Source organism: Callionymus lyra, chromosome 7, assembly GCF_982586985.1.
Source record: "Callionymus lyra chromosome 7, fCalLyr1.hap1.1, whole genome shotgun sequence".
Taxonomy (NCBI): Eukaryota; Metazoa; Chordata; class Actinopteri; order Syngnathiformes; family Callionymidae; genus Callionymus; species Callionymus lyra.
Window position 1 is genome coordinate 5792391 of NC_141824.1, and position 26351 is coordinate 5818741.

At 39.0% G+C, this 26351-nt stretch overlaps 1 protein-coding gene and 4 non-coding genes across 5 annotated transcripts; 2 read left to right on the forward strand and 3 right to left on the reverse strand.

The window, feature by feature from the left end:
- Positions 1 to 2068: 2068 nt before the first annotated feature.
- LOC148074797 (major histocompatibility complex class I-related gene protein-like) lies at positions 2069 to 26085 on the reverse strand. Its single transcript, XM_087796119.1, has 5 exons — positions 26076 to 26085; positions 25914 to 26024; positions 7961 to 8227; positions 2666 to 2944; positions 2069 to 2469 (listed from the first exon to the last, which is right to left on the reverse strand). Exons 1-5 carry the CDS (start codon positions 26083 to 26085, stop codon positions 2069 to 2071), a joined length of 1068 nt encoding a protein of 355 aa, XP_087652245.1.
- Positions 11697 to 11909, forward strand: LOC148074798 (small nucleolar RNA U3). Its single transcript, XR_015711935.1, has one exon. It is a non-coding gene; the product is annotated as a small nucleolar RNA U3 (small nucleolar RNA).
- LOC148074799 (small nucleolar RNA U3) lies at positions 12780 to 12992 on the reverse strand. The gene has a single exon (XR_015711949.1). It is a non-coding gene; the product is annotated as a small nucleolar RNA U3 (small nucleolar RNA).
- LOC148074800 (small nucleolar RNA U3) lies at positions 17857 to 18069 on the reverse strand. The gene has a single exon (XR_015712005.1). It is a non-coding gene; the product is annotated as a small nucleolar RNA U3 (small nucleolar RNA).
- LOC148074801 (small nucleolar RNA U3) lies at positions 18888 to 19100 on the forward strand. The gene has a single exon (XR_015711950.1). It is a non-coding gene; the product is annotated as a small nucleolar RNA U3 (small nucleolar RNA).
- Positions 26086 to 26351: the final 266 nt, after the last annotated feature.

The following is a 26351-nucleotide window of genomic DNA, read 5'->3' on the forward strand; positions in this document are numbered from 1 at the left end:
TATTATGCATTACAAACAATTGTAAACATTAAACAATATAGTTTAATACAAGGGAAAATACATTTGAACAAGAGTTGTGTTTGATGTTAAAATGAAAACGTTTTTTCAATTATTAACATTCTGACTTAGGTGAGCGACTCACAGCTAGGGGGCGATCTAGGTGGATTGTTGTGGTGTCCTCTTCCACGCTGCAAACAGAAAGCAGTTGAGTGCAGTGAGGGCGTGACACACAAGTCTCATAGAGGCACACCTGACTGGTGCAGGTGCTCGGGGGGCGGAGTCAAACATCCACACTGGGCGTCTCACCACACCTGTCCAAATGTGTCGTCAGTGTTGCACATTTGAGCTCTGGCGGGATCTAAGATGGCGGCACAGGTGTGGCGTGAGATCGGCGTCTCATGGTTGTGTAACCTGATGAAGTTTGACTTGAGAGAAGCAGGTCAGAGAGCAAACCTCCACAAACACATTCAGCCGACTCAGCAGGAAACTTTGAATCAAGTTTCTACATGTGAATTGTCGGCACAAGCTCTTCTGGATTTTTCTTCTACACAAAAGTGGACACAACTTATGTGCACCTGTTCAGCACAAGACGAGTTGATCAAAGCAATACAGTCATATTTAGGACATGAGTTGATCAGGAAACAGAAGGAGAGGTCAGAGATGTTGACCTTTCATAACAGCTGCACAAATGGATTCTTTCTGAGCCTCCACTGACCCTCAATGACAAGTGACTTTACTGAACATTTGGAGTCCAAACACATGTGGACGTTTTCTGTCCATTTATTTGAAGATCAAAACACACAAGAAATGAAGCAGCAGTTCAACTATGTTTGACAAGATTCTTCACCTCTGACATCACAACTGACGCTTCATTAACTAGTGTCTACACACCAGGAAGAAAACACACAAACTATTACATGAACACAAAACTGTCTGTGCGTGTGTGTGTGTGTGTGTGTGTGTGTGTGTGTGTGTGTGTGTGTGTGCGTGTTTGTGCATTTTTTGCTTTGGTAAAGCATGCGTGTGTGTGTTTGCAGTTGTTTGTGAGTGCATTTTTGTGTGTCAGAGATGCATGTGTGTGCATCCTTGTGTGATGGTGAAGCATGTGTGTGTTTGTGTGTGATTGTGAGTGAGTGCATTATTGTGTTTTAGAGAAGCATGTTTGTGAGTGTTTGTGTGTGTGCATTTATTTGTGTTAAAGTGAAGCATGTGTGTGAGTGTTTGTGTGTGTGCATTTATTTGTGTTAAAGTGAAGCATGTGTGTGAGTGTTTGTGTGTGTGAGTGTATTTGTGTGGTACAGAATCGTGTGTGTGCATTTATCTGTGTGTGTGTGTAGTTTTCATAACGGCTCAGATCACATGACATCCTGATGTGAGTTTCAAACACATTTCCAGTGAAGGAACAAAGATCAGCAGCTCTGACGTCTGCAGAGTCTCAGAAGAAAAAGACGTTTCTTGGTCGATTCCTCCTGAAACACGGAGACAGAAAAATGTATCAACTTGTAAAATCATGCGTGAAGTGAGTCTTGAAGAAAAGTGACAATTATCATCCACTGACTTTAGTCTCTGTCCACGGGCGGATCCTTCAGATGGTCCAGCTCCGAGCTGGGGGCCGCTGTAAGATCACAAACCCTGTTAGCTTGTGTGCTTCTCACCAGCAGATGAAACTAGTGTCAACACTGATGCTAGCATGCTAGCACTCTGTCACATGGTCAACATCTGAGCTGAGACAAGATCATGTACTTACAAGACGAGTCAGAGTCGCCTGAAATGGAAAGAAAGAGGACAAATTACACCTGAAGAAGATGAACATAGAAGAGTTCCTCTGACCTCTTCTCATCTCTGCTGACCTTCTTTGACCTTCTATTCTTTCTCTCCAGTATCTGGAGATGATCTGGATCAAATCACAAACTCTCACCTTTCTTCTTCTTCTTGTAGATGAAGTATCCAACCACTGTGAGCACCAGAGCGGAGGCAGCGACGGCGGCCATGATGATGTACAAGGTCAGGAAAGTCCTGGCTGTGGATGGAGAGCAAAGTAAGTGGAGACATGATCAGGTGACCAGTGTTAGAGACGTGGTGGGGCCTCATTCAGCAGATCCATGCTGACCACACCTGGACTCTCATCTGGATGAAAGAAACCTCTGGAGACACCAAGAAGGTTCTGAAGACTCTTACCGTTGGTCAGGATGTTTGACGGATCCAGTTTGGTGACCACGTCTTCCGGAATGCCGTCCAGTTGAAACACACACTCGTACCTGGACCAGTCGTCAGACGGGAGTTTCAGGTCCACCATGTTCTGGAAGGTTCCGTCAGGGTTGGGGAGGATCTCTCCGTGTTCCACGTCCTCGTGCAGCTCCTCTCCGTCTTTGGTCCAGAACAACATGGCTCTGTCGGGGTAGAAGCCTGTAGCGTGGCAGGTGACCGGAGAGCTGGCTGTCTTCTGGAGGAGAGACACTCGTGGACGCTCTGAAGGGAGAGACACCACACTTCAGAGAGAAAGTCAAAGGATGGACAGAGAATGAAGGAGAGGAGGAGGAGGGAGGACAGGGGTGGAGGTGAGGAAAAGAAGATAAGAGGAGAGAGAGAGAGAGAGGACATGAGGAGAGAGAGGAGGGAGAGAAGGAGGAAGGAGAGAAGAAGGAGAAGAAGGTCATGGAACTACCTGTTCTCATCAAGGTTTTGCTCCCAAACTTCACAAACTTCTTCAGTTCATTTGGACATTCCTGGGTGTAATAGAACTGATTATATTTCTTCATGCCTTCATCCTGGTCCCACTTGTGTTTGGTGATGACGGCCTGAGGACTCGGAGCGACCCAGGTCAGAGTCTGAAGGTCAAACACGATGAAGTCTTCTCCATCATAGCCGTACTGTTGGTGACCGTTGACCTCTTCAGTCTCATCGTCCCACTCACAACCGTCCATCATCTGAAAGATGTGAACACCTGAGAGAGAAACCAGAGTGAGACCTGATCTACTCCACTGTTTAATACTCCACTGTGATCTACTCCTCTGTTTCATACTCCACTGTGATCTACTCCACTGTTTCATACTCCACTGTGGTCTACTCCACTGTTTCATACTCCACTGTGATCTACTCCACTGTTTCATACTCCACTGTGATCTACTCCTCTGTTTAATACTCCACTGTGGTCTACTCCACTGTGATCTACTTCACTGTTTAATACTCCACTGTGATCTACTCCACTGTGTAATACTCCACTGTGATCTACTCCTCTGTTTAATACTCCACTGTGGTCTACTCCACTGTGATCTACTCCACTGTTTCATACTCCACTGTGATCTACTCCTCTGTTTAATACTCCACTGTGGTCTACTCCACTGTGATCTACTTCACTGTTTAATACTCCACTGTGATCTACTCCACTGTTTCATACTCCACTGTGATCTACTCCTCTGTTTAATACTCCACTGTGGTCTACTCCACTGTGATCTACTTCACTGTTTAATACTCCACTGTGATCTACTCCACTGTTTCATACTCCACTGTGATCTACTCCACTGTTTCATACTCCACTGTGATCTACTCCTCTGTTTAATACTCCACTGTGGTCTACTCCACTGTGATCTACTTCACTGTTTAATACTCCACTAAAATCTACTTCACTGTGTAATACTCCACTGTGATCTACTTCACTGTTTAATACTCCACTGTGATCTACTCCACCATTTAATACTCCACTGTGATCTACTCCACTGTTTAATACTCCACTGTGATCTACTCCACTGTTTAATACTCCACTGTGATCTACTCCACTGTTTCATACTCCACTGTGATCTACTCCACTGTTTAATACTCCACTGTGATCTACTCCACTGTTTAATACTCCACTGTGATCTACTCCACTATTTAATACTCCACTGTGATCTACTCCACTGTGATCTACTCCACTGTTTAATACTCCACTGTGGTCTACTCCTCTGTTTAATACTCCACTGTGATCTACTCCACTGTTTCATACTCCACTGTGGTCTACTCCACTGTTTCATACTCCACTGTGATCTACTCCACTGTTTCATACTCCACTGTGATCTACTCCACTGTTTCATACTCCACTGTGGTCTACTCCACTGTTTCATACTCCACTGTGATCTACTCCACTGTTTCATACTCCACTGTGATCTACTCCTCTGTTTAATACTCCACTGTGGTCTACTCCACTGTGATCTACTCCACTGTGATCTACTCCACTGTTTCATACTCCACTGTGATCTACTCCTCTGTTTAATACTCCACTGTGATCTACTCCACTATTTAATACTCCACTGTGATCTACTCCACTGTTTAATACTCCACTGTGGTCTACTCCTCTGTTTAATACTCCACTGTGATCTACTCCACTGTTTCATACTCCACTGTGGTCTACTCCACTGTTTCATACTCCACTGTGATCTACTCCACTGTTTCATACTCCACTGTGATCTACTCCACTGTTTCATACTCCACTGTGGTCTACTCCACTGTTTCATACTCCACTGTGATCTACTCCACTGTTTCATACTCCACTGTGATCTACTCCTCTGTTTAATACTCCACTGTGGTCTACTCCACTGTGATCTACTCCACTGTGATCTACTCCACTGTTTAATACTCCACTGTGGTCTACTCCTCTGTTTAATACTCCACTGTGATCTACTCCACTGTTTAATACTCCACTGTGATCTACTCCACTGTGATCTACTCCACTGTTTAATACTCCACTGTGATCTACTCCACTATTTAATACTCCACTGTGATCTACTCCACTGTTTAATACTCCACTGTGATCTACTCCACTGTAATCTACTCCACTGTTTAATACTCCACTGTGATATACTCCACTATTTAATACTCCACTGTGATCTACTCCACTGTGATCTACTCCACTATTTAATACTCCACTGTGATCTACTCCACTGTTTAATACTCCACTGTGATCTACTCCACTGTTTAATACTCTACTGTGATCTACTCCACTGTGATCTACTCCACTCTTCAATACTCCACTGTGATCTACTCCACTGTTTAATACTCCACTGTGATCTACACCGCTGTGATCTACTCCACTGTTTAATACTCCACCGTGATCTACTCCACTGTGGTCTACTCCACTGTGATCTACTCCACTGTTTAATACTCCACTGTGATCTACACCGCTGTGATCTACTCCACTGTTTAATACTCCACCGTGATCTACTCCACTGTGGTCTACTCCACTGTGATCTACTCCACTGTTTAATACTCCACTGTGATCTACTCCACTGTGATCTACTCCACTGTGATCTACTCCACTGTTTAATACTCCACTGTGATCTACTCCACTGTTTTATACTCCACTGTGATCTACTCCACTGTTGTCTACTCCACTGTGGTCTACTCCACTGTTTCATACTCCACTGTGGTCTACTCCACTTTGGTCTACTCCACTGTTTAATACTCCACTGTGGTCTACTCCTCTGTTTAATACTCCACTGTTGTCTACTCCACTGTTTAATACTCCACTGTGATCTACTCCACTGTTTAATACTCCACTGTGATCTACTCCACTGTTTAATACTCCACTGTGATCTACTCCACTGTTTAATACTCCACTGTTGTCTACTCCACTGTTTAATACTCCACTGTGATCTACTCCACTGTTTAATACTCCACTGTGGTCTACTCCACTGTTTAATACTCCACTGTGATCTACTCCACTGTTTAATACTCCACTGTGATCTACTCCACTGTGATCTACTCCACTGTGATCTACTCCACTGTGGTCTACTCCACTGTTTAATACTCCACTGTGATCTTCTCCACTGTTTAATACTCCACTGTGATCTACTCCACTGTGATCTACTCCACTGTTTAATACTCCACTGTGATCTACTCCACTGTTTCATACTCCACTGTGATCTACTCCACTGTGGTCTACTCCACTGTTTAATACTCCACTGTGGTCTACTCCACTGTGGTTTACTCCACTGTTTAATACTCCACTGTGATCTACTCCACTGTTTAATACTCCACTGTGATCTACTCCACTGTTTAATACTCCACTGTGATCTACTCCACTGTTTCATACTCCACTGTGGTCTACTCCACTGTTTAATACTCCACTGTGATCTACTCCACTGTTTAATACTCCACTGTGGTCTACTCCACTGTTTAATACTCCACTGTTGTCTACTCCACTGTTTAATACTCCACTGTTTAATACTCCACTGTGATCTACTCCACTGTGATCTACTCCACTCTTTAATACTCCACTGTGATTTACTCCACTGTTTAATACTCCACTGTGATCTACACCACTGTGATCTACTCCACTGTTTAATACTCCACTGTGATCTACTCCACTGTTTAATACTCCACTGTTTAATACTCCACTGTGATCTACTCCACTGTGATCTACTCCACTGTGATCTACTCCACTGTGATCTACTCCACTGTTTAATACTCCACTGTGATCTACTCCACTGTTTTATACTCCACTGTGATCTACTCCACTGTTTAATACTCCACTGTTGTCTACTCCACTGTGGTCTACTCCACTGTTTCATACTCCACTGTGGTCTACTCCACTTTGGTCTACTCCACTGTTTAATACTCCACTGTGGTCTACTCCTCTGTTTAATACTCCACTGTTGTCTACTCCACTGTTTAATACTCCACTGTGATCTACTCCACTGTTTAATACTCCACTGTGATCTACTCCACTGTTTAATACTCCACTGTGATCTACTCCACTGTTTAATACTCCACTGTTGTCTACTCCACTGTTTAATACTCCACTGTGATCTACTCCACTGTTTAATACTCCACTGTGGTCTACTCCACTGTGGTTTACTCCACTGTTTAATACTCCACTGTGATCTACTCCACTGTTTAATACTCCACTGTGATCTACTCCACTGTGATCTACTCCACTGTGATCTACTCCACTGTTTAATACTCCACTGTGATCTTCTCCACTGTTTAATACTCCACTGTGGTCTACTCCACTGTTTAATACTCCACTGTGATCTACTCCACTGTTTAATACTCCACTGTGATCTACTCCACTGTTTAATACTCCACTGTGATCTACTCCACTGTTTAATACTCCACTGTGGTCTACTCCACTGTTTAATACTCCACTGTTGTCTACTCCACTGTGGTCTACTCCACTGTTTAATACTCCACTGTGGTCTACTCCTCTGTTTAATACTCCACTGTGGTCTACTCCACTGTTTAATACGCCACTGTGGTCTACTCCTCTGTTTAATACTCCACTGTGGTCTACTCCACTGTTTAATACGCCACTGTGGTCTACTCCACTGTGGTCTACTCCACTGTTGAATACGCCACTGTGATCTACTCCACTGTTTAATACTCCACTGTGATCTACTCCACTGTTTCATACTCCACTGTGATCTACTCCACTGTTTAATACTCCACTGTGGTCTACTCCACTGTTGAATACGCCACTGTGATCTACTCCACTGTTTAATACTCCACTGTGATCTACTCCACTGTTTCATACTCCACTGTGATCTACTCCACTGTTTAATACTCCACTGTGATACACTCTACTGTTTAATACTCCACTGTGGTCTACTCCACTGTTTAATACTCCACTGTGATCTACTCCACTGTTTAATACTCCACTGTGATCTACTCCACTGTTTAATACTCCACTGTGGTCTACTCCACTGTTTAATACTCCACTGTGATCTACTCCACTGTTTAATACTCCACTGTGATCTACTCCACTGTTTAATACTCCACTGTGGTCTACTCCACTGTTTAATACTCCACTGTGATCTACTCCACTGTTTAATACTCCACTGTGGTCTTCTCTCCTTCTCTGAACTTGTATGATCTACTCCAGTTTCCTCCTCTGATCTACTCTGTATACAAGATTGATGGTTCAGGATGTAAAAAGGTTGAACATGATTCAGTTTAAGGTCAAACATTGATTTTAAAGACAACAAACCTCCAGTTTGGTTGAATCTCTGTTTTACTATTTCAATGTTGATCTTGTGGAGCTGCTGTTCATTATTTAAGATATTTGTGTTTCTCTCCCAGTACTGAGGATCATCTGCTGTGACCTGGATCATCCAGTCTTGTTTGGGTACATTTCTCCTGGTGTTGCTGTCGTAGTGTTCCACTTCAACTCCGTCCACATAAGTGACAAAAACAAACTCTGGGAAGTTTTTAACTCCAGCAGACGCAGTGCTGAACATCTGCATTGTGTGAATCACTGTGAGACACAAAAACAAAGTTTAGATCTTCTCTGGTTCTGATGACACAACGTTGTGATGCAGCAGAACAATCACATCTTCTACAAAGACAAAGAGGTGAAGAACAGAGGGACAGTCAGCAGTGACACAAAGTTCACGTCCACACACGGACACCAGCAGAACATCCTTCACACTTCACTCTCCAAGAACCCTGGCTAACTGGGACACAACTATAGAAGAAGAAGAAGAAGAAAAAACGATTAATATTAATAACAATCTGAAATGTAATAAATATTTATAATAAAACAAATAAGGAATAAAGAGAATTAAAAGAATAAATGGATGAATTAAGAAGAAACAGGAGCAACAATGTTGAAAAAGATCAAACAACTAAATTGAAATTGTTTTTAAAAAACGCATAGATAATAAAATATTAAAACCAAGTTCATGGAACAAATCTAAGAATGATTGATAGAATAAAGATCATTGAAGGACATTAAGGTTAATGATGAACTTAAATAACATGAGTTTATATCAGTTTATAAATAACATGTTTCTGAAGATTACTGTTCAACATGATTGTAAATGTTTCATTTAGATATTTTAAGTCCAAACACAAGTTCAGAGCAGCTGCTTCACTGAGTTGCTCCAATAAACTGTGAGATGTGATAATATGTTGAAGTGAGCTGAGCTACAAGGTTGTCTGAACATGCGCACTTAAGAAATGCGACACTTTCTTTGTTTTTATTTCCTCATTTTAGTTCATGATAGACTTGTTTACTAAAGTCAAATCAATGAAAATTGTAAAAGCTCTTCTTGTGAGTCAATGAATCTCCTGATGGCAGCATCGTTTAAAAACAAGTGATCAGCTCATGAAGCAAAACTCTGGAGTCACTTTCTGTTCAGCGTCAAACAAGTTCCTCCGTCAATCAACAGAAGTGACTCAACAGCGCCACCAGGTGAGCACCTGACATTGAGCTCGGATCTACTTTTCTGTGTACGACTTCTTCACGGTTCTGAGATGAAAAGTGAATCAGTGAAACACTTTGACTCCTCTGAGAGTGAAAAGGTCATGAAGGTTGTAGTGAAGAGTATTTGGAGAAATAAAAGGTGACGCAGGTGTGAACACATGAAAGTGGAGGAAGGAGACTCACTCGCAGTTGAGCTGTGGATCCACACAACAAGCACAAACAACACCTTCTTCATCTTCAGCTCTTTTCTGGAGACTAGGATCCAACAAGTCTTCAGGTCGACGAACGAAGTACAAGTGAAAGTAAACAACAGACGCAGGAAGAAATATCTGAGCCAATGAGGATTCAGTGTGACGTCACGTCCAGATGGAAAGTCAAAGTAAACCAAACATGTTATTACGACTATTTTCTGTGACAAAAACTCCACTTTAAACTTTATTATTATTTCTTAGAGTCGTTCTTCTGAACCTTAAAGTCACGCAGAATGTGAACTATGGAATACCAGGAGTGTCAAATTAAAGTGAAGAGAAATAAAAGTGGATTTAATTGCTTTTTATTTTGACATACGATGATTTATATGTATAAACTTTCTTTCCTTCCTTTCTATTCTCTTTTATTCAGAAAAAAAGTTTTTCTAAAATATTACTATGAAAGTAAAAAATAAACGAGTTTTTTGTGGAGACGAGAAAAGCTTCTAGTTCCCTCTAGTGGTTCAAACATGACATTGAGCTCAAACAGTAAATACATTTGAATGATTTTCAGTCATTTTCATCAATTCAAGAACCATTTTTATCATTATTTTACGGACAGACTTTCTGTAGTTAAAAAAACACTTGAACTATCTTCAGTTCCCTCCTGGTCAGTGAGCTCTTGGTGCTCTACGATCTCTCCAACATTGTATGGTCTCACAGGAAGTAAAACTGCCTGTTCTTGGTACTATTTACCCACAAACCTTAGCATGAACTGGCCCTCAAAAGTAAACCTGTCAGAGAAAGTAAAGGTCTCAGGCAACAGCAGGTTGAAAGTGGGGATATAAGCAGTGGAGAAAATAAAAAAATTAACTTTCAGGTTGAATTATAGAATTAAAATATATCATTTTTACTTAAAGTATACAATATTTGATTGTTTTTTAGTTGATAAATCTCATACAGAAATAAAGTTGTGTGATGAGCTACAATATTTAATTTCATCAAAATGTCTTTAAATCCATTTTAATCAACATTTTCAATCAGGTTTTGTTTTTACACACAAATGAATGTGATCAGTATCCGTTCATGGTGATTGTCCTTATCTGCCACAATGATTCTTCCCTGACTGAATATCTTTTGAGCGTGTTGTGTTGAGTCTGTAATGCTGCCAACAAAGTTATGAATCTACAAGTTTCCTGACACACTTCGACTAGAAATTGTTCTTGATGATAGTTTATTGAAAATAATTCTTCTCACTTTTGTTTCTTTGTCAAGATGAAACATTAAACATTTCCACATGGTTGGTTTAAACACTCAATGTGAACATTTTGGTGCATGTGTTGAACTTTCATTTGGATTAATATGTAAGTTCACAGTATTGAGGGGAGGAATATGATCAGAGTGTTGGTTTTCCATTTTAAAAGTGTAAATATTGTCTCATTCTGCACTTTGTCCAGGACGAGAACACAGTCTTCTCTTTCAGTCAGACAAGCCTACTCTTGGGATGAAGGTTTTTGATCATCCATTGTGCCGACCAAGGCTTTTCTATGGTTTTCCACCAGTGTTTCCTCTTTCCTCTTGAGAACAGTGAGGCTCGAGGGTTTGAGGTTGATTTTAGTGGCACCAGAAGCTCCAACAAATCACTGGTTCCTCAACTGGTTGGCTCTACAACAAACTGAAGAAATGCTGACTCTGCTCTCTGTTCTAATGTTGACCACAAACTGTTCTTTGTACTGTAGTTCACAGAAATAAATAATATTTTACTCAACATTATTCATTAAATGACATTTGTTTCTTATAATATTAACTTTACTCCATGTTTTGTAATAATGTAGGAACTTACTTTGAAAGCTTTATGGTTCATGTGTTTGATATAAACATACATTTCATGTTGTGTGTTTAATAGTGATGTGTTGATGAAGCCAAATGAAACAGTGTCATGTTGTTTAGAGGTCAGTAGGTGGCGCCATCAGTTTAAAAATGATGTGATGTTTCATTAGAAAAATTGTTCAAAACAATGGAGAATAGTGCAGAGACCGCCATCTAGTGGAAAAATAATGACACTGCTTCATGAAGAATACTTACAAAGTATATTATTAATTGACATTTGTTTATTCTAATATTGACTTTACTACGTGTGTTTTTTAAATAATGTAGAAACCTAGTTTGAAAGTATTGTGGTGCATGTGTTTGATTTGTAAATACATTTCAAGTTGTGTATTTAATGTGAATCACACAGTATCATGTTTGTTCAACTAAAATAAAAAATCAACCATCACTATAATAGTTTGGTGTGAGGATGGAGTGTGATGTTGGTGCAGAGTTAAGTTAAGACTATACTTTCAGGGATCATTTCTATAGTTCTTAACTTAAGAAATGTGTTTGTAAAGTGTTTGGTGTCACTAACCATGATGAAGAGTTGTGATATTCCTTCCTGAGTGTGAAGCAGACAGAGAATAATGATTCACTTCATATGTTCTCTGTCATTGATGATCCTTCTTTACTTGCTTGTGCAGTATTGAGAGGAATATGATCAGAGTGGTTGTTATGTTCAATACAATATATGAAAACATTTGTATCTATTAATCTACATCTCTACTGTCTCCTTGAGCAGATACATACAACTCTCCACTGGAGGTAGATGCTCTTGCTCATTCATTGTGGTCACTTTAATCTTTTCCACTACAGTGTTTCCTCCTCCTGCTCTTGAGGAGAGTGAGAGGTTTAAGGTTCATTTAGTGGCTCCAGCAAAAACAAGCCCTCATCTCTGTGACAGACTGCTTTGACCAGAAGAGTGGTGAAGGTCTGATGAAGCTTCATGAAGCAGTGTCATTATTTTCCACTAGATGGTGCTCTCTGCAATATTTTCCTTTGTTTTGAGCAACTGTTTTAATTAAACATCACTTTGTTTTCTTCTTTCGTTTAGACAGTATTTATATTCTTACACAATTGACACCAGAGAGTTTAGTCTGAAGAATTTACTAGTTTACTGTAAATCTATTGAATTCCTAAAAAATCAGGCATCCTGGAGAAAAAAGTTCTGTTCATAAACAATGCATTTATTTATCTGATTAATTTCACAACAAAGTTATCAGCAAAAATATATCTCAACAACCATATCAGTAATAGTTGTACGTGTGTTTAAATATTCAGGTTTTTAACAAAATACAAACACATATCTCTACTAGTCTCACAAATCAATGAATCTGACAAATAAAAGTTTCTGCTTCTGAATCCTTTAAGCAGAAATGATGCCAAACTTGATGGTTTGTTAGAGCAAATGAATCCTAAAGCTTTAGTTAAGGATGAACTACTCTAATGGAAGTCTTCAGTGGTTCATGAGGCTGAATCTCACCATTACTGCTAAACTCATAGAAACGTTTGAAATTGAACCATATTGTTATGAACCAACAACCACTCTGATCATATTCCTCTCAATACTGCACAAGGAAGTAAAGAAGGATCATCAATGACAGAGAACATATGAAGTCAATCATTATTCTCTGTCTGCTTCACACTCAGGAAGGAATATCACAACTCTTCATCATGGTTAGTGACACCAAACACTTTACAAACACATTTCTTAAGTTAAGAACTATAGAAATGATCCCTGAAAGTATAGTCTTAACTTAACTCTGCACCAACATCACACTCCATCCTCACACCAAACTATTATAATGACGGTTGAATCGTTTTTCTTTTCATTTCACAGTTTATAAACAACATCTATACAAAAACAACAGGTTACCTATGTAACCTTGGTTCTACAAATGATTGTGACACTCTCTATAGGATGATTCTATGGATAACCTCTCTTGGCCCTGACTCTGAAAAAGAACAAAGCACTCACCACCTCTTTACATGTGACCTGCACTGAAACACACCAGCAATATATTCGTGCCTCTGACTTTCTTCACCGTCCTCAACTAGCAGACAAGTGGACACACTGGACAGAGTAGATGAAGATTCATCCACTCTGGACCAGAGTGAAGGGGTGGGTAGAAAGCCCAGAAGGAGACCACTCTGGTCCTCACAGTGCAGGTATGAACCTTCTAAAGAAAGAGGGTTCAAACATAGCATGACAGTTGCAATCCGTCTGATGGACAAACCAAACATGTCATCAGTACAATTAGCTGACACTGACGTGAGCAGCAGAAGCATCTTGAGGGACAAAATGTCCAAATGTCATCTGAGGCCAGAGTCTCAGTGGTCCATGAAGAAAACACTTCAGCAGTGGTAAGTAGTGATGGTCTGATGAAGCTTTATGAAGCAGTGTCATTATTTTCAGAGAACACTAGATGACGGTCTCTGCACTATTTTCTTTTTTTTCAAACTTAAGTTTTATTAGAATTTTCCACATTAAGGCAAACACACATACATCACGGAAAATAAAATACACAAAACAAAAATAAAAAAATAAAAATGGGGGTTGTTCATGTTTCTTACATGCATCTTTCAATATATAAAGTACACACTGATACAGTCCAAGTATTTCACAGGTGTCGTTGTTGTGTAAACAGAGTCCACTTTTTCCATTTTTCTATAAATTTGTCTTCTTGTGTCCTTATCCTGTGGGTTAAAAGTTCCATTTCAAAAACTCCTTTGACAATGTGAGTCAATTCTTCCACTGGTTTTCGTATTGTGCCATTTTTTGGTAATGGCCTTTTTAGCGGCTGCCACTAGTATTTTAAATAAATATTTGTCTTCCTTGTTTACAATGTTTGAATTTAAGCCCAGGTACAAAATTGAACATGCAGGTGGAATATTATAGCCCAAGATGTTTTCAACTGCTTCATGCACATCCTTCCAATATTTCCTGATTTTAGAGCAATACCGGAAAACATGAGCATCGACATTGACTTCGTTACAATCTCTCCAACACGACTGGTCCGATGACAGTTGTCTGCTTTTCATTTTTGGTGTAATGAAATATCTTATTACATTTTTCCAGCAGTGTTCCCTCCAGATACGAGAAGATGTCGTAGAATGCTGCGTCTTCCAAATATGTGACCATTCTTCTTGACTTATACTGATATGGAACTCTTTTTCCCACTTTTCCTTTACATCATTTGTTGTCTTTCCCTTAGTTTCCATCCTTTGCTTGTATAATGTTGAGACAATTTTACACTTCTTGCCGTTATAGGTTCCAATCAAAGTTTGGATTATACCATTTCTGTTTTCATATCCAACTGAATATTTTAATTTCATTTTCCAATTTGTGTTTTCTGACCACCTTGAACCACATTTCAAGTGTGAATTGACTTATTGTATCTAATTGGTTACTATATTCCTTCATGGTTTTTCTGTCTCCAATTAGACTTCGAATTTCCTGATCTCTACATTTTTCTTCTAGATTTTTCCATTTTGCGTCAAAGTGTTGGTCACACCAACTTATAATTGGTCCTATCTGGGCCGCAAGATAGTATCCTCTCATGTTTGGTAAAGCCATTCCACCTCCCTCTTTACTAATCTGTAAGGTTTCAAATGTTACTCTCGGGTTTTGTCCATTCCATATAAATCTAGAGAACAATTTGTCCCACACTCTGAATAGAATCTCTGGTACCTCAACTGGTAATGCTTGAAACAGGTAAAGTAATCTAGGTAGGATGTTCATCTTGATTGTATCTATTCTTGAACTCAAATCCAGTGTAAGGGGACCCCACTTTTCTAGGTCAGTTTTAATTTCTTTATGTAGTTTGCTATAATTTTCTTCAGACAGTTTCTTGTATTCCTTGGTCAAGGTGACCCCTAGGTATGTTATTTTTTTGGCAAACCAATTTGTGTTTAATATTATTTTGAGATTCTCAGATGGAGTAAAATTCATTGCCATAATTTGCGTTTTTGCTCAATTTAATTTGTAGCCAGAACAGGAGCCAAATGCTTCCATGTGTTGTATTACTTTTGGAATACTAGTTTCTGGTTCTTGTAAATAACATATTATGTCATCTGCAAAAAGTCCAATAATTTGTTTTTCGTGATTCATTTCTATACCTTTAAGTTCCTTGTTTTGTCGGATTGCTTGGGCCAATGGTTCGATACAAATAGCAAAAAGAGTTGGTGAGAGGCAACAACCTTGTCTTGTAGATCTTTCTAAGGTAATAGGGTCTGATAGACTAGCATTTATTCTTATTCTTGCGGTCGGCTTTTGATTGAGCGATCTAATGCATCGTATTGCTTTACTATTTAGTCCAAATTTCTCTAGTACAAGATACAGGAATGACCAATTAACGCAATCAAACGCTTTTTCTGCATCAAAGCTTATGAGGACAGCTGAGATGTTGTTACGTTCCACATGATCTATTACATGCATAGTCCTCCTAATATTGTCATGCGTTTGACGGCCCTTGATAAATCCGGTCTGATCCTCATCAATTATCTCTGTCATGAATGTGCTGTATCTTTTTGCTATGATGGAAGTGTAAAGTTTATAATCTATGTTTAATAATGAGATCGGCCTGTCGTCTTCACACTTCTCACTGGTTTTCTTTTTTGGGATAACTGAGATGATAGCTTCGCTCCAAGACGGAGGAATCACACCCTGTTCAAGAGTGTAGTTAAATGATGTGTGTAGCATCGGGGTCAGCTGTTCATTGAATGTTTTATACCATTCAGACGGTAAACCGTCACTACCTGGTGATTTATTTGATTTGAACCTTCCAATTGCTCGCTCTATTTCCACTTTTGTTATCGGTGTTGTTAGGAGGTCATTTTGCTTTGTGCCGATGCATGGTAGATCTAGTGAGTTAAGAAAAGTTTTGATTTGACTTATGTCGGCAGAAGGTGGTTGTTTATACAAATTCTCATAATCATTTCTAAATTTAGTTTCTATTTCCTCTAAATCAAAAGTGGCTTCATTTGTTAAAGCATCTCAAATTTTATGAACGGAGCGGTCGATCTGCTGTTTTTTAAGTCTTCTTGCCAAAAGTCTCGTTCCTCTTGACCCCATCTCGTAATATGACTCTTTTAAATACCTAGTTCTTTTTTCTACTTCTGAATTTAATTGTCTTTTTATGTTCTCCCTGGTTTCTTGTATCTTTGGAAGTAGAGTGGGGTCCTGGCTGTTTTTGTGTTGTCGTTCTAACCTTAGTCGTTTTTCTTTCTCGTCCTTATATGCTGCTTCTCTTGTTTTTTTCAGTAAAGAGCACTTTGCTATAATATTTCCCCGCATAACTGCTTTAAGAGCATCCCACACTATTGCAGGGTTAACCTCACCATTTTCCTTTTCTTTTTGATATGTGAAAATATCATTTTTGATTTCTTCAACTATTTTTTTCTTGTTCAGAATACCAATATTCAACCTCCACATTGTTTTTTTAACTCGTGATTTTAGTTTAATTTTGAATATTACTGGGCTGTGGTCAGATATATCCGCTTCTCCTATTACACACTGTTCTACTTTGTAAAAATCTTCTTGATTTAGAAAGAAATAGTCGATCCTTGCATAGCTTCCGTTAGGTGCAGAGTAGTGTGTGTAATCCCTGTTTTTTGGATGTAACCTTCTCCATAGATCCATCATACCGTAGTCTCTTAACATGTTTTTCATTGTTTTTGTAACATGGTTCATATTTCTTCTATTGTTGGATGGATCTAATGTACTGTTTAATACCACATTGAAGTCTCCTCCACAAATAAGTGTCCCATTCATTTCTGTTACAATATTGTCAAATACCTGTTTATATATACACCAATTATTATCTTTTATATATACATATATATACTTTATATGTGTATATATAAAATATAATAATATAACAACAACAACACTTCATCAATGCTGAGGCATTATAGAGCCCTGCATGAGAGCTTGGAGACCAACGAGACAATTGAACCAACGTCAGGCAAGCTAGATGGCTTCTTTCAAATTCATTTATTTACTATACTACTGTTTGTTATTTATTTTATGTGGTCACTTACATGCAGCTTTTCTGTTTTAGGAAGCAAACTCTGGCATCGTTTAGATGCCACAGTACAGCAGACCAGGCCGAGGAATGAAACGGTTGATGCTACGGTGGCGGTGAAGACCTACCTCAACGAACACAATATTCCTAGAAACGAGGACCCCCTACAGTACTGGGCGAAATGTAAAAATATACACCCATCTCTCTTTCAGCTGGCCATGAAAATACTGTGTACCCCGGCTTCATCCGTCCCCTGCGAAAGGATTGTTTCCAAAGCCGGGGAAATAATCAGTAAAAAAAAGAAACCGGCTAAAGCCCAGTACTGTGGGAAAATTGCTTTTTTAAAATAAAAATGAATAATTATTTTAAAAAAAACAAGGTTGTCAAGCACATTTTTTAATATCAGAATCATTTGCGCACAAATATGCAATGCTCCCAATTGTCCACATGATGGCATGGTCGTGCAAATGAAGCCTCACGAGGCTTTGCTCCAAAGATGAACTACTCGGCTGGGAGGCTTCGGTGCTTCATGAGGCTTCATCTCGCCATCACTACCATAGGATGTTTATATTAAACTTTGACAGAACCAACAACCACTCTGATCATATTCCTCTCAATACTGCACAAGGAAGTAAAGAAGGATCATCAATGACAGAGAACATATGAAGTGAATCATTATTCTCTGTCTGCTTCACACTCAGGAAGGAATATCACAACTCTTCATCATGGTTAGTGACACCAAACACTTTACAAACACATTTCTTAAGTTAAGAACTATATAAATGATCCCTGAAAGTATAGTCTTAACTTAACTCTGCACCAACATCACACTCCATCCTCACACCAAACCATTACAGTGACGATCCAAAGGTGACCTTTGTGTTGAAGGAATGGCTTCATAAAAATCATTGTAAGGACCTGGAGTCTCTTAGTCAGTCTCCAGATCTAAACCTCATAGATCACAGATGTCAAATCAGTCCAGAAAAGTGCTTGTTCTTTGTAGTGTAGTTCACAGAAATAAAGAATTTTTTACTCAAAATGATTCAATAAATGACATTTGTTTCTTATAATATTGACTTTACTCCATGTGTGTGCAAGCTTTATGGTTCATGTGTTTGATATAAACATACATTTCATGTTGTGTATTTAATAGTGATGTGTTGATGAAGCCAAATGAAACAGTGTCATGTTGTTTAGAGGTCAGTAGGTGGCGCCATCAGTTTAAAAATTATGTTTCATTAGAAAAGTTGTTCAAAACAATGGAAAATAGTGCAGAGACCGCCATCTAGTGGACACTTAAAAATAATGACACTGCTTCATCAAGCTAAGAAGTACAAAGCACTTTCAATACTTACAAAGTATTTTATTAATTGACTTTTGTTTATTATAATATTGACTTTACTTTTTGTGTTTTTTAAATAATGTAGAAACCTAGTTTGAAAGTATTGTGGTGCATGTGTTTGATTTGTAAATACATTTCATGTTGTGTATTTAATGTGAATCACACAGTATCATGTTTGTTCAAATTAATGAATGCAGAAGAAAAATAATAAATACAAAATCAACCATCACTATAATAGTTTGGTGTGAGGATGGAGTGTGATGTTGGTGCAGAGATAAGTTAAGACTATACTTTCAGGGATCATTTCTATAGTTCTTAACTTAAGAAATGTGTTTGTAAAGTGTTTGGTGTCACTAACCATGATGAAGAGTTGTGATATTCCTTCCTGAGTGTGAAGCAGACAGAGAATAATGATTGACTTCATATGTTCTCTGTCATTGATGATCCTTCTTTACTTCCTTGTGCAGTATTGAGAGGAATATGATCAGAGTGGTTGTTGGTTCATAACAACTAAATGTTAAACCTTTATGAGTTTAGCAGTAATGGTGAGATTAAGCCTCATGAACCACTGAAGACTTCCATTAGAGTAGTTCATCCTTAACTAAAGCTTTAGGATTCATTTGCTCTAACAAACCATCAAGTTTGGCATCATTTCTGCTTAAAGGATTCAGAAGCAGAAACTTTTATTTGTCAGATTCATTGATTTGTGAGACTAGTAGAGATATGTGTTTGTATTTTGTTAAAAACCTGAATATTTAGGGGCGCTGTTGAGCATAGCAATGGAGTAGACATGTTTTTTGGAGCTCCACAGAACGACTATATAAAAGTAATTTTTTCAGCGCACTTTTTGGAAAACATTCGAATTTTACCTTTGCTAAACCATATGCCTAAAAACCGAAACTTTGAAATGGCTGGTAAATCAAGCAAAGGTGGGCAAACAGCGACTCAAGCCACGAGGCCTTCGCCTTCGACGCCGACTTTAGCCCCGAGCTCCATTGAAGTAGCTTTCCTGAGAAGGAGTGTCTCCGCACCCGACGCGTCGGTCACTGAATCGCTCAAGATGGAACTACTATCTTCGGTGCGCAAGGATTTACTTGAAATCCTTCAAACAGAAGTTGGCGCAGTGTTGGAAAGTGAGATGGCGGTGATTCCAGCGGATATTGGTGCAGCGAGAGCGGAGCTCAAAGAATACAGGTCGACGATCAACTCTGAACTCTGACCTCTGAACTCTCCGCCATGAAAGCTACGGTGAAGGATGTGGAAGAAAGTTTGTCAACGTGCACGGATGATGTTGTTTCACTCAAGAAGGAGGTGAAGCGGCTCACGGGGGTCGTGGACCAACTTCACAATAAATGCGAGGACTTGGAGGCGAGGTCGCGGAGGAACAATGGAAGGATCGTCGGAATCCCGGAGACCCGTGAATGCAACACCGAGTCTGTGTCCTTCTGCAGCCTTTGATCTGAAGGACGCTCCTGGACAGAACCGTCTCTCCCCGCCTGGATCTACAGAGGGACGCCGGTCAAACACCATCATAGCCCGCGTTCACTACTTCCAAGACTGTGAAAACATCCTGAGACTCGCTCGGATCAAACAACGCATCAGTGTGGACGGAGTCAGCATCTCAGTGTTTCCTGACCCGACAAGTGTTGCCAAAGCACGCGCGGCGTTCAATGACGTCAAGAGTCGGTTTCGTGGAGTGGACGGGGTTCGCTTCGGATTTGCTTATCCTGCCCGCTTCAGAATCACCTACAAGAATGTGGAGAAATCCTTCTACTGCTGCAGAGGCGCGAGTATGTCAACAAAAACATCAGTGGAGCCTTAATTGTATTAAGTCAAGTTCTGTTGGGGCCAACTTTAGCTTCCTGAGCGTGTTAGTGCAGATACCTTTTATGGTAGGTTTATTTGTTGATGTTGTTTTTGTTTGTTTATGTTTACTCCATACAGTTACAAGTGTATTTACACCCATGTTAAAATATGAGTCACAACCCACTGTCTTTAGGTTCAACACCTTTTATAAGCTGGAACGTAAAAGGAGTGAACCGAAACACTGGTGATTGCTCCTGATGATAAGGTTCCAGGGTTGAGTCAGTACTTGGGTGACTTAGGTCAGTCTGTCAAACTGAGCCTGAGAAACCTGGGTGTTGTATTTGATAAATACATGTCTCTTGTTCAACACTGTAGAAAACTGACCAGAAACTGTTTCCTTCAACTGAGAAAAATCTCTAAACTTGGGAAAATGTTGTCGGAACATGATCTGGATCTTATAATCCATGCGTTTGTTTCTTCTCGTCTGGACTATTGTAACAGTTTGTTTTCATGTCTTAACAAGAAGGATGTGTCTCGCCTGCAGTTGATTCAGAACTCTGCAGCCAGAATTCTGACCCGCTCTAGTAGAAGAACTCACATTTCTCCGGTCCTTAAAACTCTTCACTGGCTTCCAGTTTCTTTCAGGATTAACTTTAAAATTCTGGTTCTTAATTTCAGATCTATTCATGGTCAGGCTCCTCCTTACATCACTGATCTGATCCAGCCTTACACCCCAGCTCGGGCTCTGAGGTCTGTGGATCAGAATCTACTTATGGTTCCACGCACACGACTCAGGACCAGAGGAGAGAAATCTTTTCAGACTGTTGCTCCTAAGCTTTGGAACGATCTTCTCTCTCTTTGCTCTTGATGGATCTACTGACTCCTTTAAGAAACATCTTAAGACGTTTCTATTTGTTCAGGCTTTTCCTTGAATTTCTCGAACTCCTGTGTTGTTCTCAGTATTATCTTGATCTTTAAAGTATGTACTTTTTTGAGTATTGTTTTGATTGTTTAAGCGCTTTGTGACCCTGGTCTCGAAAAGCGCTATATAAATAAATATTACTTACTTACTTACTTACTATTAAGCGTAACAAAGCTCTTACACACCTGAAGTCATTAGGTGGAGAGATAATGTTCTTACAAGAGACACACTTACGTCCAGAAGAACACTCAAAGTTAAAGAGGGGATGATAGAACATCACTCTGATTATGGGGATAGGTCAAGAGGAGCTGCCATACTTATTAGAAAAGGAGTCTGTTTTCAACTAAACAATTTCATATCGGATAACAAGGGAAGATATATCATAGTCGTGGGTAGATTGTCTGGAACTGAGGTGGCACTAGTTAATGTTTATGGCCCTAACTGATCCTCACTTCTTCTCTAGACTAATAGCAACTATTCCAGATCCTAACAAATATAACATCATTTTAGGAGGTGACTTTAATCTCGTACCTGAGCCAACGTTAGATCCTCCACTAAACTTCAAAATAATTGATCAAAATCAGCAAATACAGTAAATCTCATTAAACAATCTTATGCACTTACTGACCCCTGGAGGAAATTAAACCTCACTACCAAACAATATTCTTTTTTTTCACATGTCCACCAATCGTTTTCGAGGATAGACTTTTTTCTGATAGACAACAGAATTTTGCCGTGTGTAACAAAATGCCAATACCACAGTATTGTGATTTCCCATCATGCACCAGTCCAACTGGACATAGCATTTCCAGACAGTGCACCAGTTCAACGCACATGGCGTCTTGACCCGCTCTTATTGTCAAGCAAAAACTTTCAACATTTTCTCTCGGATCAAATTGATTTCTTTCTTGACATCAATATTACTCCCGGGATGTCCTACACTTCAATCTGGGAGGCACTCAAAGCTTATCTAAGGGGGCAAATGATTTCATTTTCAGCAAATGTCAAGAAAGAAAGAACTAAACGCCTCAATGAGATACAGCAGAAATGATTACAATTAGATAAAAATGTGCATCTCAGCCTAATCCGTCCTTATTCAATGAAAGACAATTATTACAAGCCGAATACAATCATTTAACCACTGTCCAAATTGAGAAACTCCTCCTGAAAACAAAACAAACCTACTATGAACACAGTGACAAAGTGGCTCGACTACTGTCACCAAATCAAACAATCGGCAGCAAATCGTATCATTTCTGAAATGAATACAGCTGAGGGTTTGACATCTGTACATCCACAAACTATTAATGACCAGTTCAGAACATTTTATAGTGACCTTTATACCTCTGAGACTTCTGCAACATCATTGGAGATTGAGGACTTTTTAGAAAATATGCAAATTCCCCAAATGAATAAACAAGAACAATCTGTTATAGACTCCAGAATAACAACAGAGGAAATAACTCTAGCTATAAACTCAATGCAAAGCGGAAAAGCACCTGGTCCAGATGGATTCCCACTGAATTTTATCAAATGTTTTCAAATAAACTTTCACCTATTTTAAGTCAATTATTTGAAGAAACACGTATAACTTTAAAACTACCACCAAAAATGAATCAGGCAACTATTACAGTTATACCTAAAAAAGGAAAAGACCCGCGAGAATGTGGCTCGTACCTTACCTTACCTTACCTTACCTTACCTTACCTTACTTTACCTTACCTTACCATACCTTACCTTACCTTATCTTATCTTATCTTATCTTACCTTACCTTACCTTACTTTACCTTACCTTACCTTACCTTACCTTACCTTACCTTACTTTACCTTACCTTACCTTACCTTACTTTACCTTACCTTACCTTACCTTACCTTACCTTACTTTACCTTACCTTACCTTACTTTACCTTACCTTACCTTACCTTACCTTACCTTACTTTACCTTACCTTACCTTACCTTACCTTACCTTACCTTACCTTACCTTACCTTACCGGCCCATAAGCCTTCTCTGCTGCGACTATAAAATTCTCACTAAAGTTCTGTCTCGTCGTCTGGAAACAGTGACCAAAATAATCCACCCTGACCAGACTTGTTCTGTGCCAGGTAGGCAATCTTTCTTTAACATGCGACGTTGACTTAATATTTTATATAATTCCCATTCCACTGAAATGCCAGAAGTTGTTATCTCACTTGACGCTGAAAAAGCATTTGATCGGGTGGAGTGGAAATACTTATTTACAGTGTTGGGAAAATTTGGTTTTGGTTGGAACTTTATATCTTGGATCAAAATAATCTATTCCACACCAGTGGCTGCAGTACACACTAACTCAATAACATCAACGTATTTTAAACTTTACAGAGGAACAAGACAGGGTTGTTGTCTCACCTTTTCTTTTTGATTTAGCTATTGAGCCTCTGGCTCTGAGGAAAGAGGAGGAAATCTTTGGAGTGTTGAGGAACAAGGAAATTCATAAATGTTCACTATATGCTGATGACCTTTTGCTCTATTTGTCTAATCCAGTTGTTTCAATACCTGGAGTTATTGAAATATTACAAATATTTGGTCACATTTCAGGTTACAAATTACATTTTTCAAAAAGTGCTGTATTTCCAATCAATGATCTGGCAAAATCAATCGACTATAATATCTTCCCCTTTCAGTTAACAAACAAATGGACCTACTTGGGTTTAAAGATGACACATGTATACCAAGATTTCTTCCACAATCACTTCAAAACTCTGTTTGAACCAAAAATGACCTTTTAAGGTGGAGCCACTTACCAATCTCATTAGCAGGAAGGGTGAACACTATAAAGATGACTGTTCTTCCCCGTTTCCTCTATTTCTTTCAAATGATTCCTTATTATTTACCCAAATCTGTTTTTAAGGAACTTGACAGTTTAATTTCTGCATTTATATGGAACCGATCGGTGCCAAGAATGAAAAAATGTTTTCTGGAAATTCCAAGGTTGGAGGGAGGACTTGGTCTTCCTAACTTTATGTTCTATTACTGGGCAGCAAATGTGTGCAAATTTGCATTTTGTGTTGGTGCATGGCGGGAAAAACGAGGTCCACTTTGGGCTAATTTGGAAATAAATAATAATAATGCCATTTCTCTGCTAAGTGCTACACTACCAATAGGCCAGCACCAGATCTCCAACCCTGTTGTGAAAAATTCTATAAAGATTTGGAATCAATTTCGGAAACATTTTAATTTAAAAGATTTAAGTACATTCTCTCCCTTATTGAATAACCATCTTTTCCCCCCATCCGAGATGGACACTGGTTTCCAGGTCTGGCACAGTAGTGGACTGGTATTTCTAAAAGACTTGATTCAAAATAATCATTTTCTAACATTTGAGTATCTACAACAAAAACACAATCTTCATAAAAGTAATTTCTTCAGATATCTCCAAGTCAGGAGTTTTGCCAATAAATATCTTAAATTTCCACTTGTGCAATCCAACAACACATGCAATGAGATTCTTTCCTTAAATCCACACATAAAAGGTAATATTTCCAAAATATAGAGGATCATGCAAAATGTCAAACCTCTGTCATGGGACAAAACTAAGCCTGGGAACACGATTGAAACATTAAATGATCTGCAAGTTTCTGGCAGCGTAGCTTAGAGTGTATCCATTCGTCATCTTACTGCATAAAGCAACGTCTCATACAATTTAAAGTGTTACATCGTTTGCATTATTCAAATGAGAGACTTGCTAAAATCTACCCAGACGTCAGTCCACATTGTTTAAGATGTTCTCACAGACCAGCTACTTTGGGTCATATGTTCTGGCATTGTCCATCACTCAAAGGTTTCTGGAGTAGAATATTTGAATGTATTTCCCGCATGTGTAAAAAAGCAATAACACCTTCTCCACACATGTGTATATTTGTCGACCTCCACCTGACCTCTCTGTAAATACAGCACATGCAAACGCAATTGCATTTTCCTCATTGATGGCAGCAGACTTGTTCTTCTGCAGTGGAAGTCAGACAAGCCACCATCATTTAAGAGTTGGGTTCAAGAACTTCTCTCTATGTTGCAGTTAGAGAAAATAAAATACAGTCGGTCAAATTGTCTGGAGAAGTTTCATGAAACCTGGTCTCCTTTCATGCAGCATGTTAAAGAGCTGAACCTTACATAATACTTGAACAGTTTGGCTTATATTTTTATTTTTACCACCATATGTATGGAGTATTGTTTTTTCTTTTGTTTTTTTTGTTTTTGTCTGTTTGTATCAATGTATACTATTATGCATCATTGTTACTTTTTGAGTTGATTTTGATTTTTTGTTGATTTTGGTTTTCTGAGACCGCGGGGTGGTTTTCTACGGGGGTGGAGGGTGGGATCTTTCTTTGTTTTTGTATTATACCTTTTATTTTACTTATTTTGTGTGTGTGTTTCAAAATGTATGTCTTAATATCTGAAAATCAATAAAAAGATGTTTAAAATATATATATATATATATATATTTTTTTAGTCCATTGAAAACGTTTTCTTATCATCAACGTCATTCATTACATCTTCCTTGAACTTGTTGAAGTCATCCTTCATAGTTTGTCTGAACTCACGGAGCTCGCGGCTCAAGTCCGCTTTAAACCCTCTCAGCTCGGTTTTGAGGAGGTTCAGCAGGGGCCCCTCGTTAGCTTCTCCAGCGGCGTCGTCTGGCACAGGGTCTTTAGCTGGGTTTCCCGACAAATCCTTGTCAGTCTTTTAACTTCTTGTCGTTTTACCTCCTTTCATATTCGTGTCGTAGTCATTTGGTGGAGTTTTATAGAGTTAGGAGATAGTTATATCGACGGGTGTGGAAGAGCTCTTCTCTAAGCGTGCATTTCTCGTTCGCGCACCTAAAAACATTTTTTATTCATTAAATTGCAAGTATATGAGCAAAAAAAGACTTGCTGTGTTTTACAGTAAATACAAACATGAATGTAAAATGTATCTAAAAATGTAACTGACACTCCACAGTGACATTTACAGGAAGACTATACATTCATTAAAAAACACAA

What these genes read in the sequence shown, in the direction of transcription:
- LOC148074797 (XM_087796119.1), bottom strand. An exon ending in GAGATTCAACCAAACTGGAG is followed by an intron (nt 2,945 to 7,960) that starts GTTTGTTGTCTT and finishes TTTCTCTCTCAG; the next exon opens with GTGTTCACATCTTTCAGATG. An exon ending in CAAAACCTTGATGAGAACAG is followed by an intron (nt 2,470 to 2,665) that starts GTAGTTCCATGA and finishes CTCTCCCTTCAG; the next exon opens with AGCGTCCACGAGTGTCTCTC.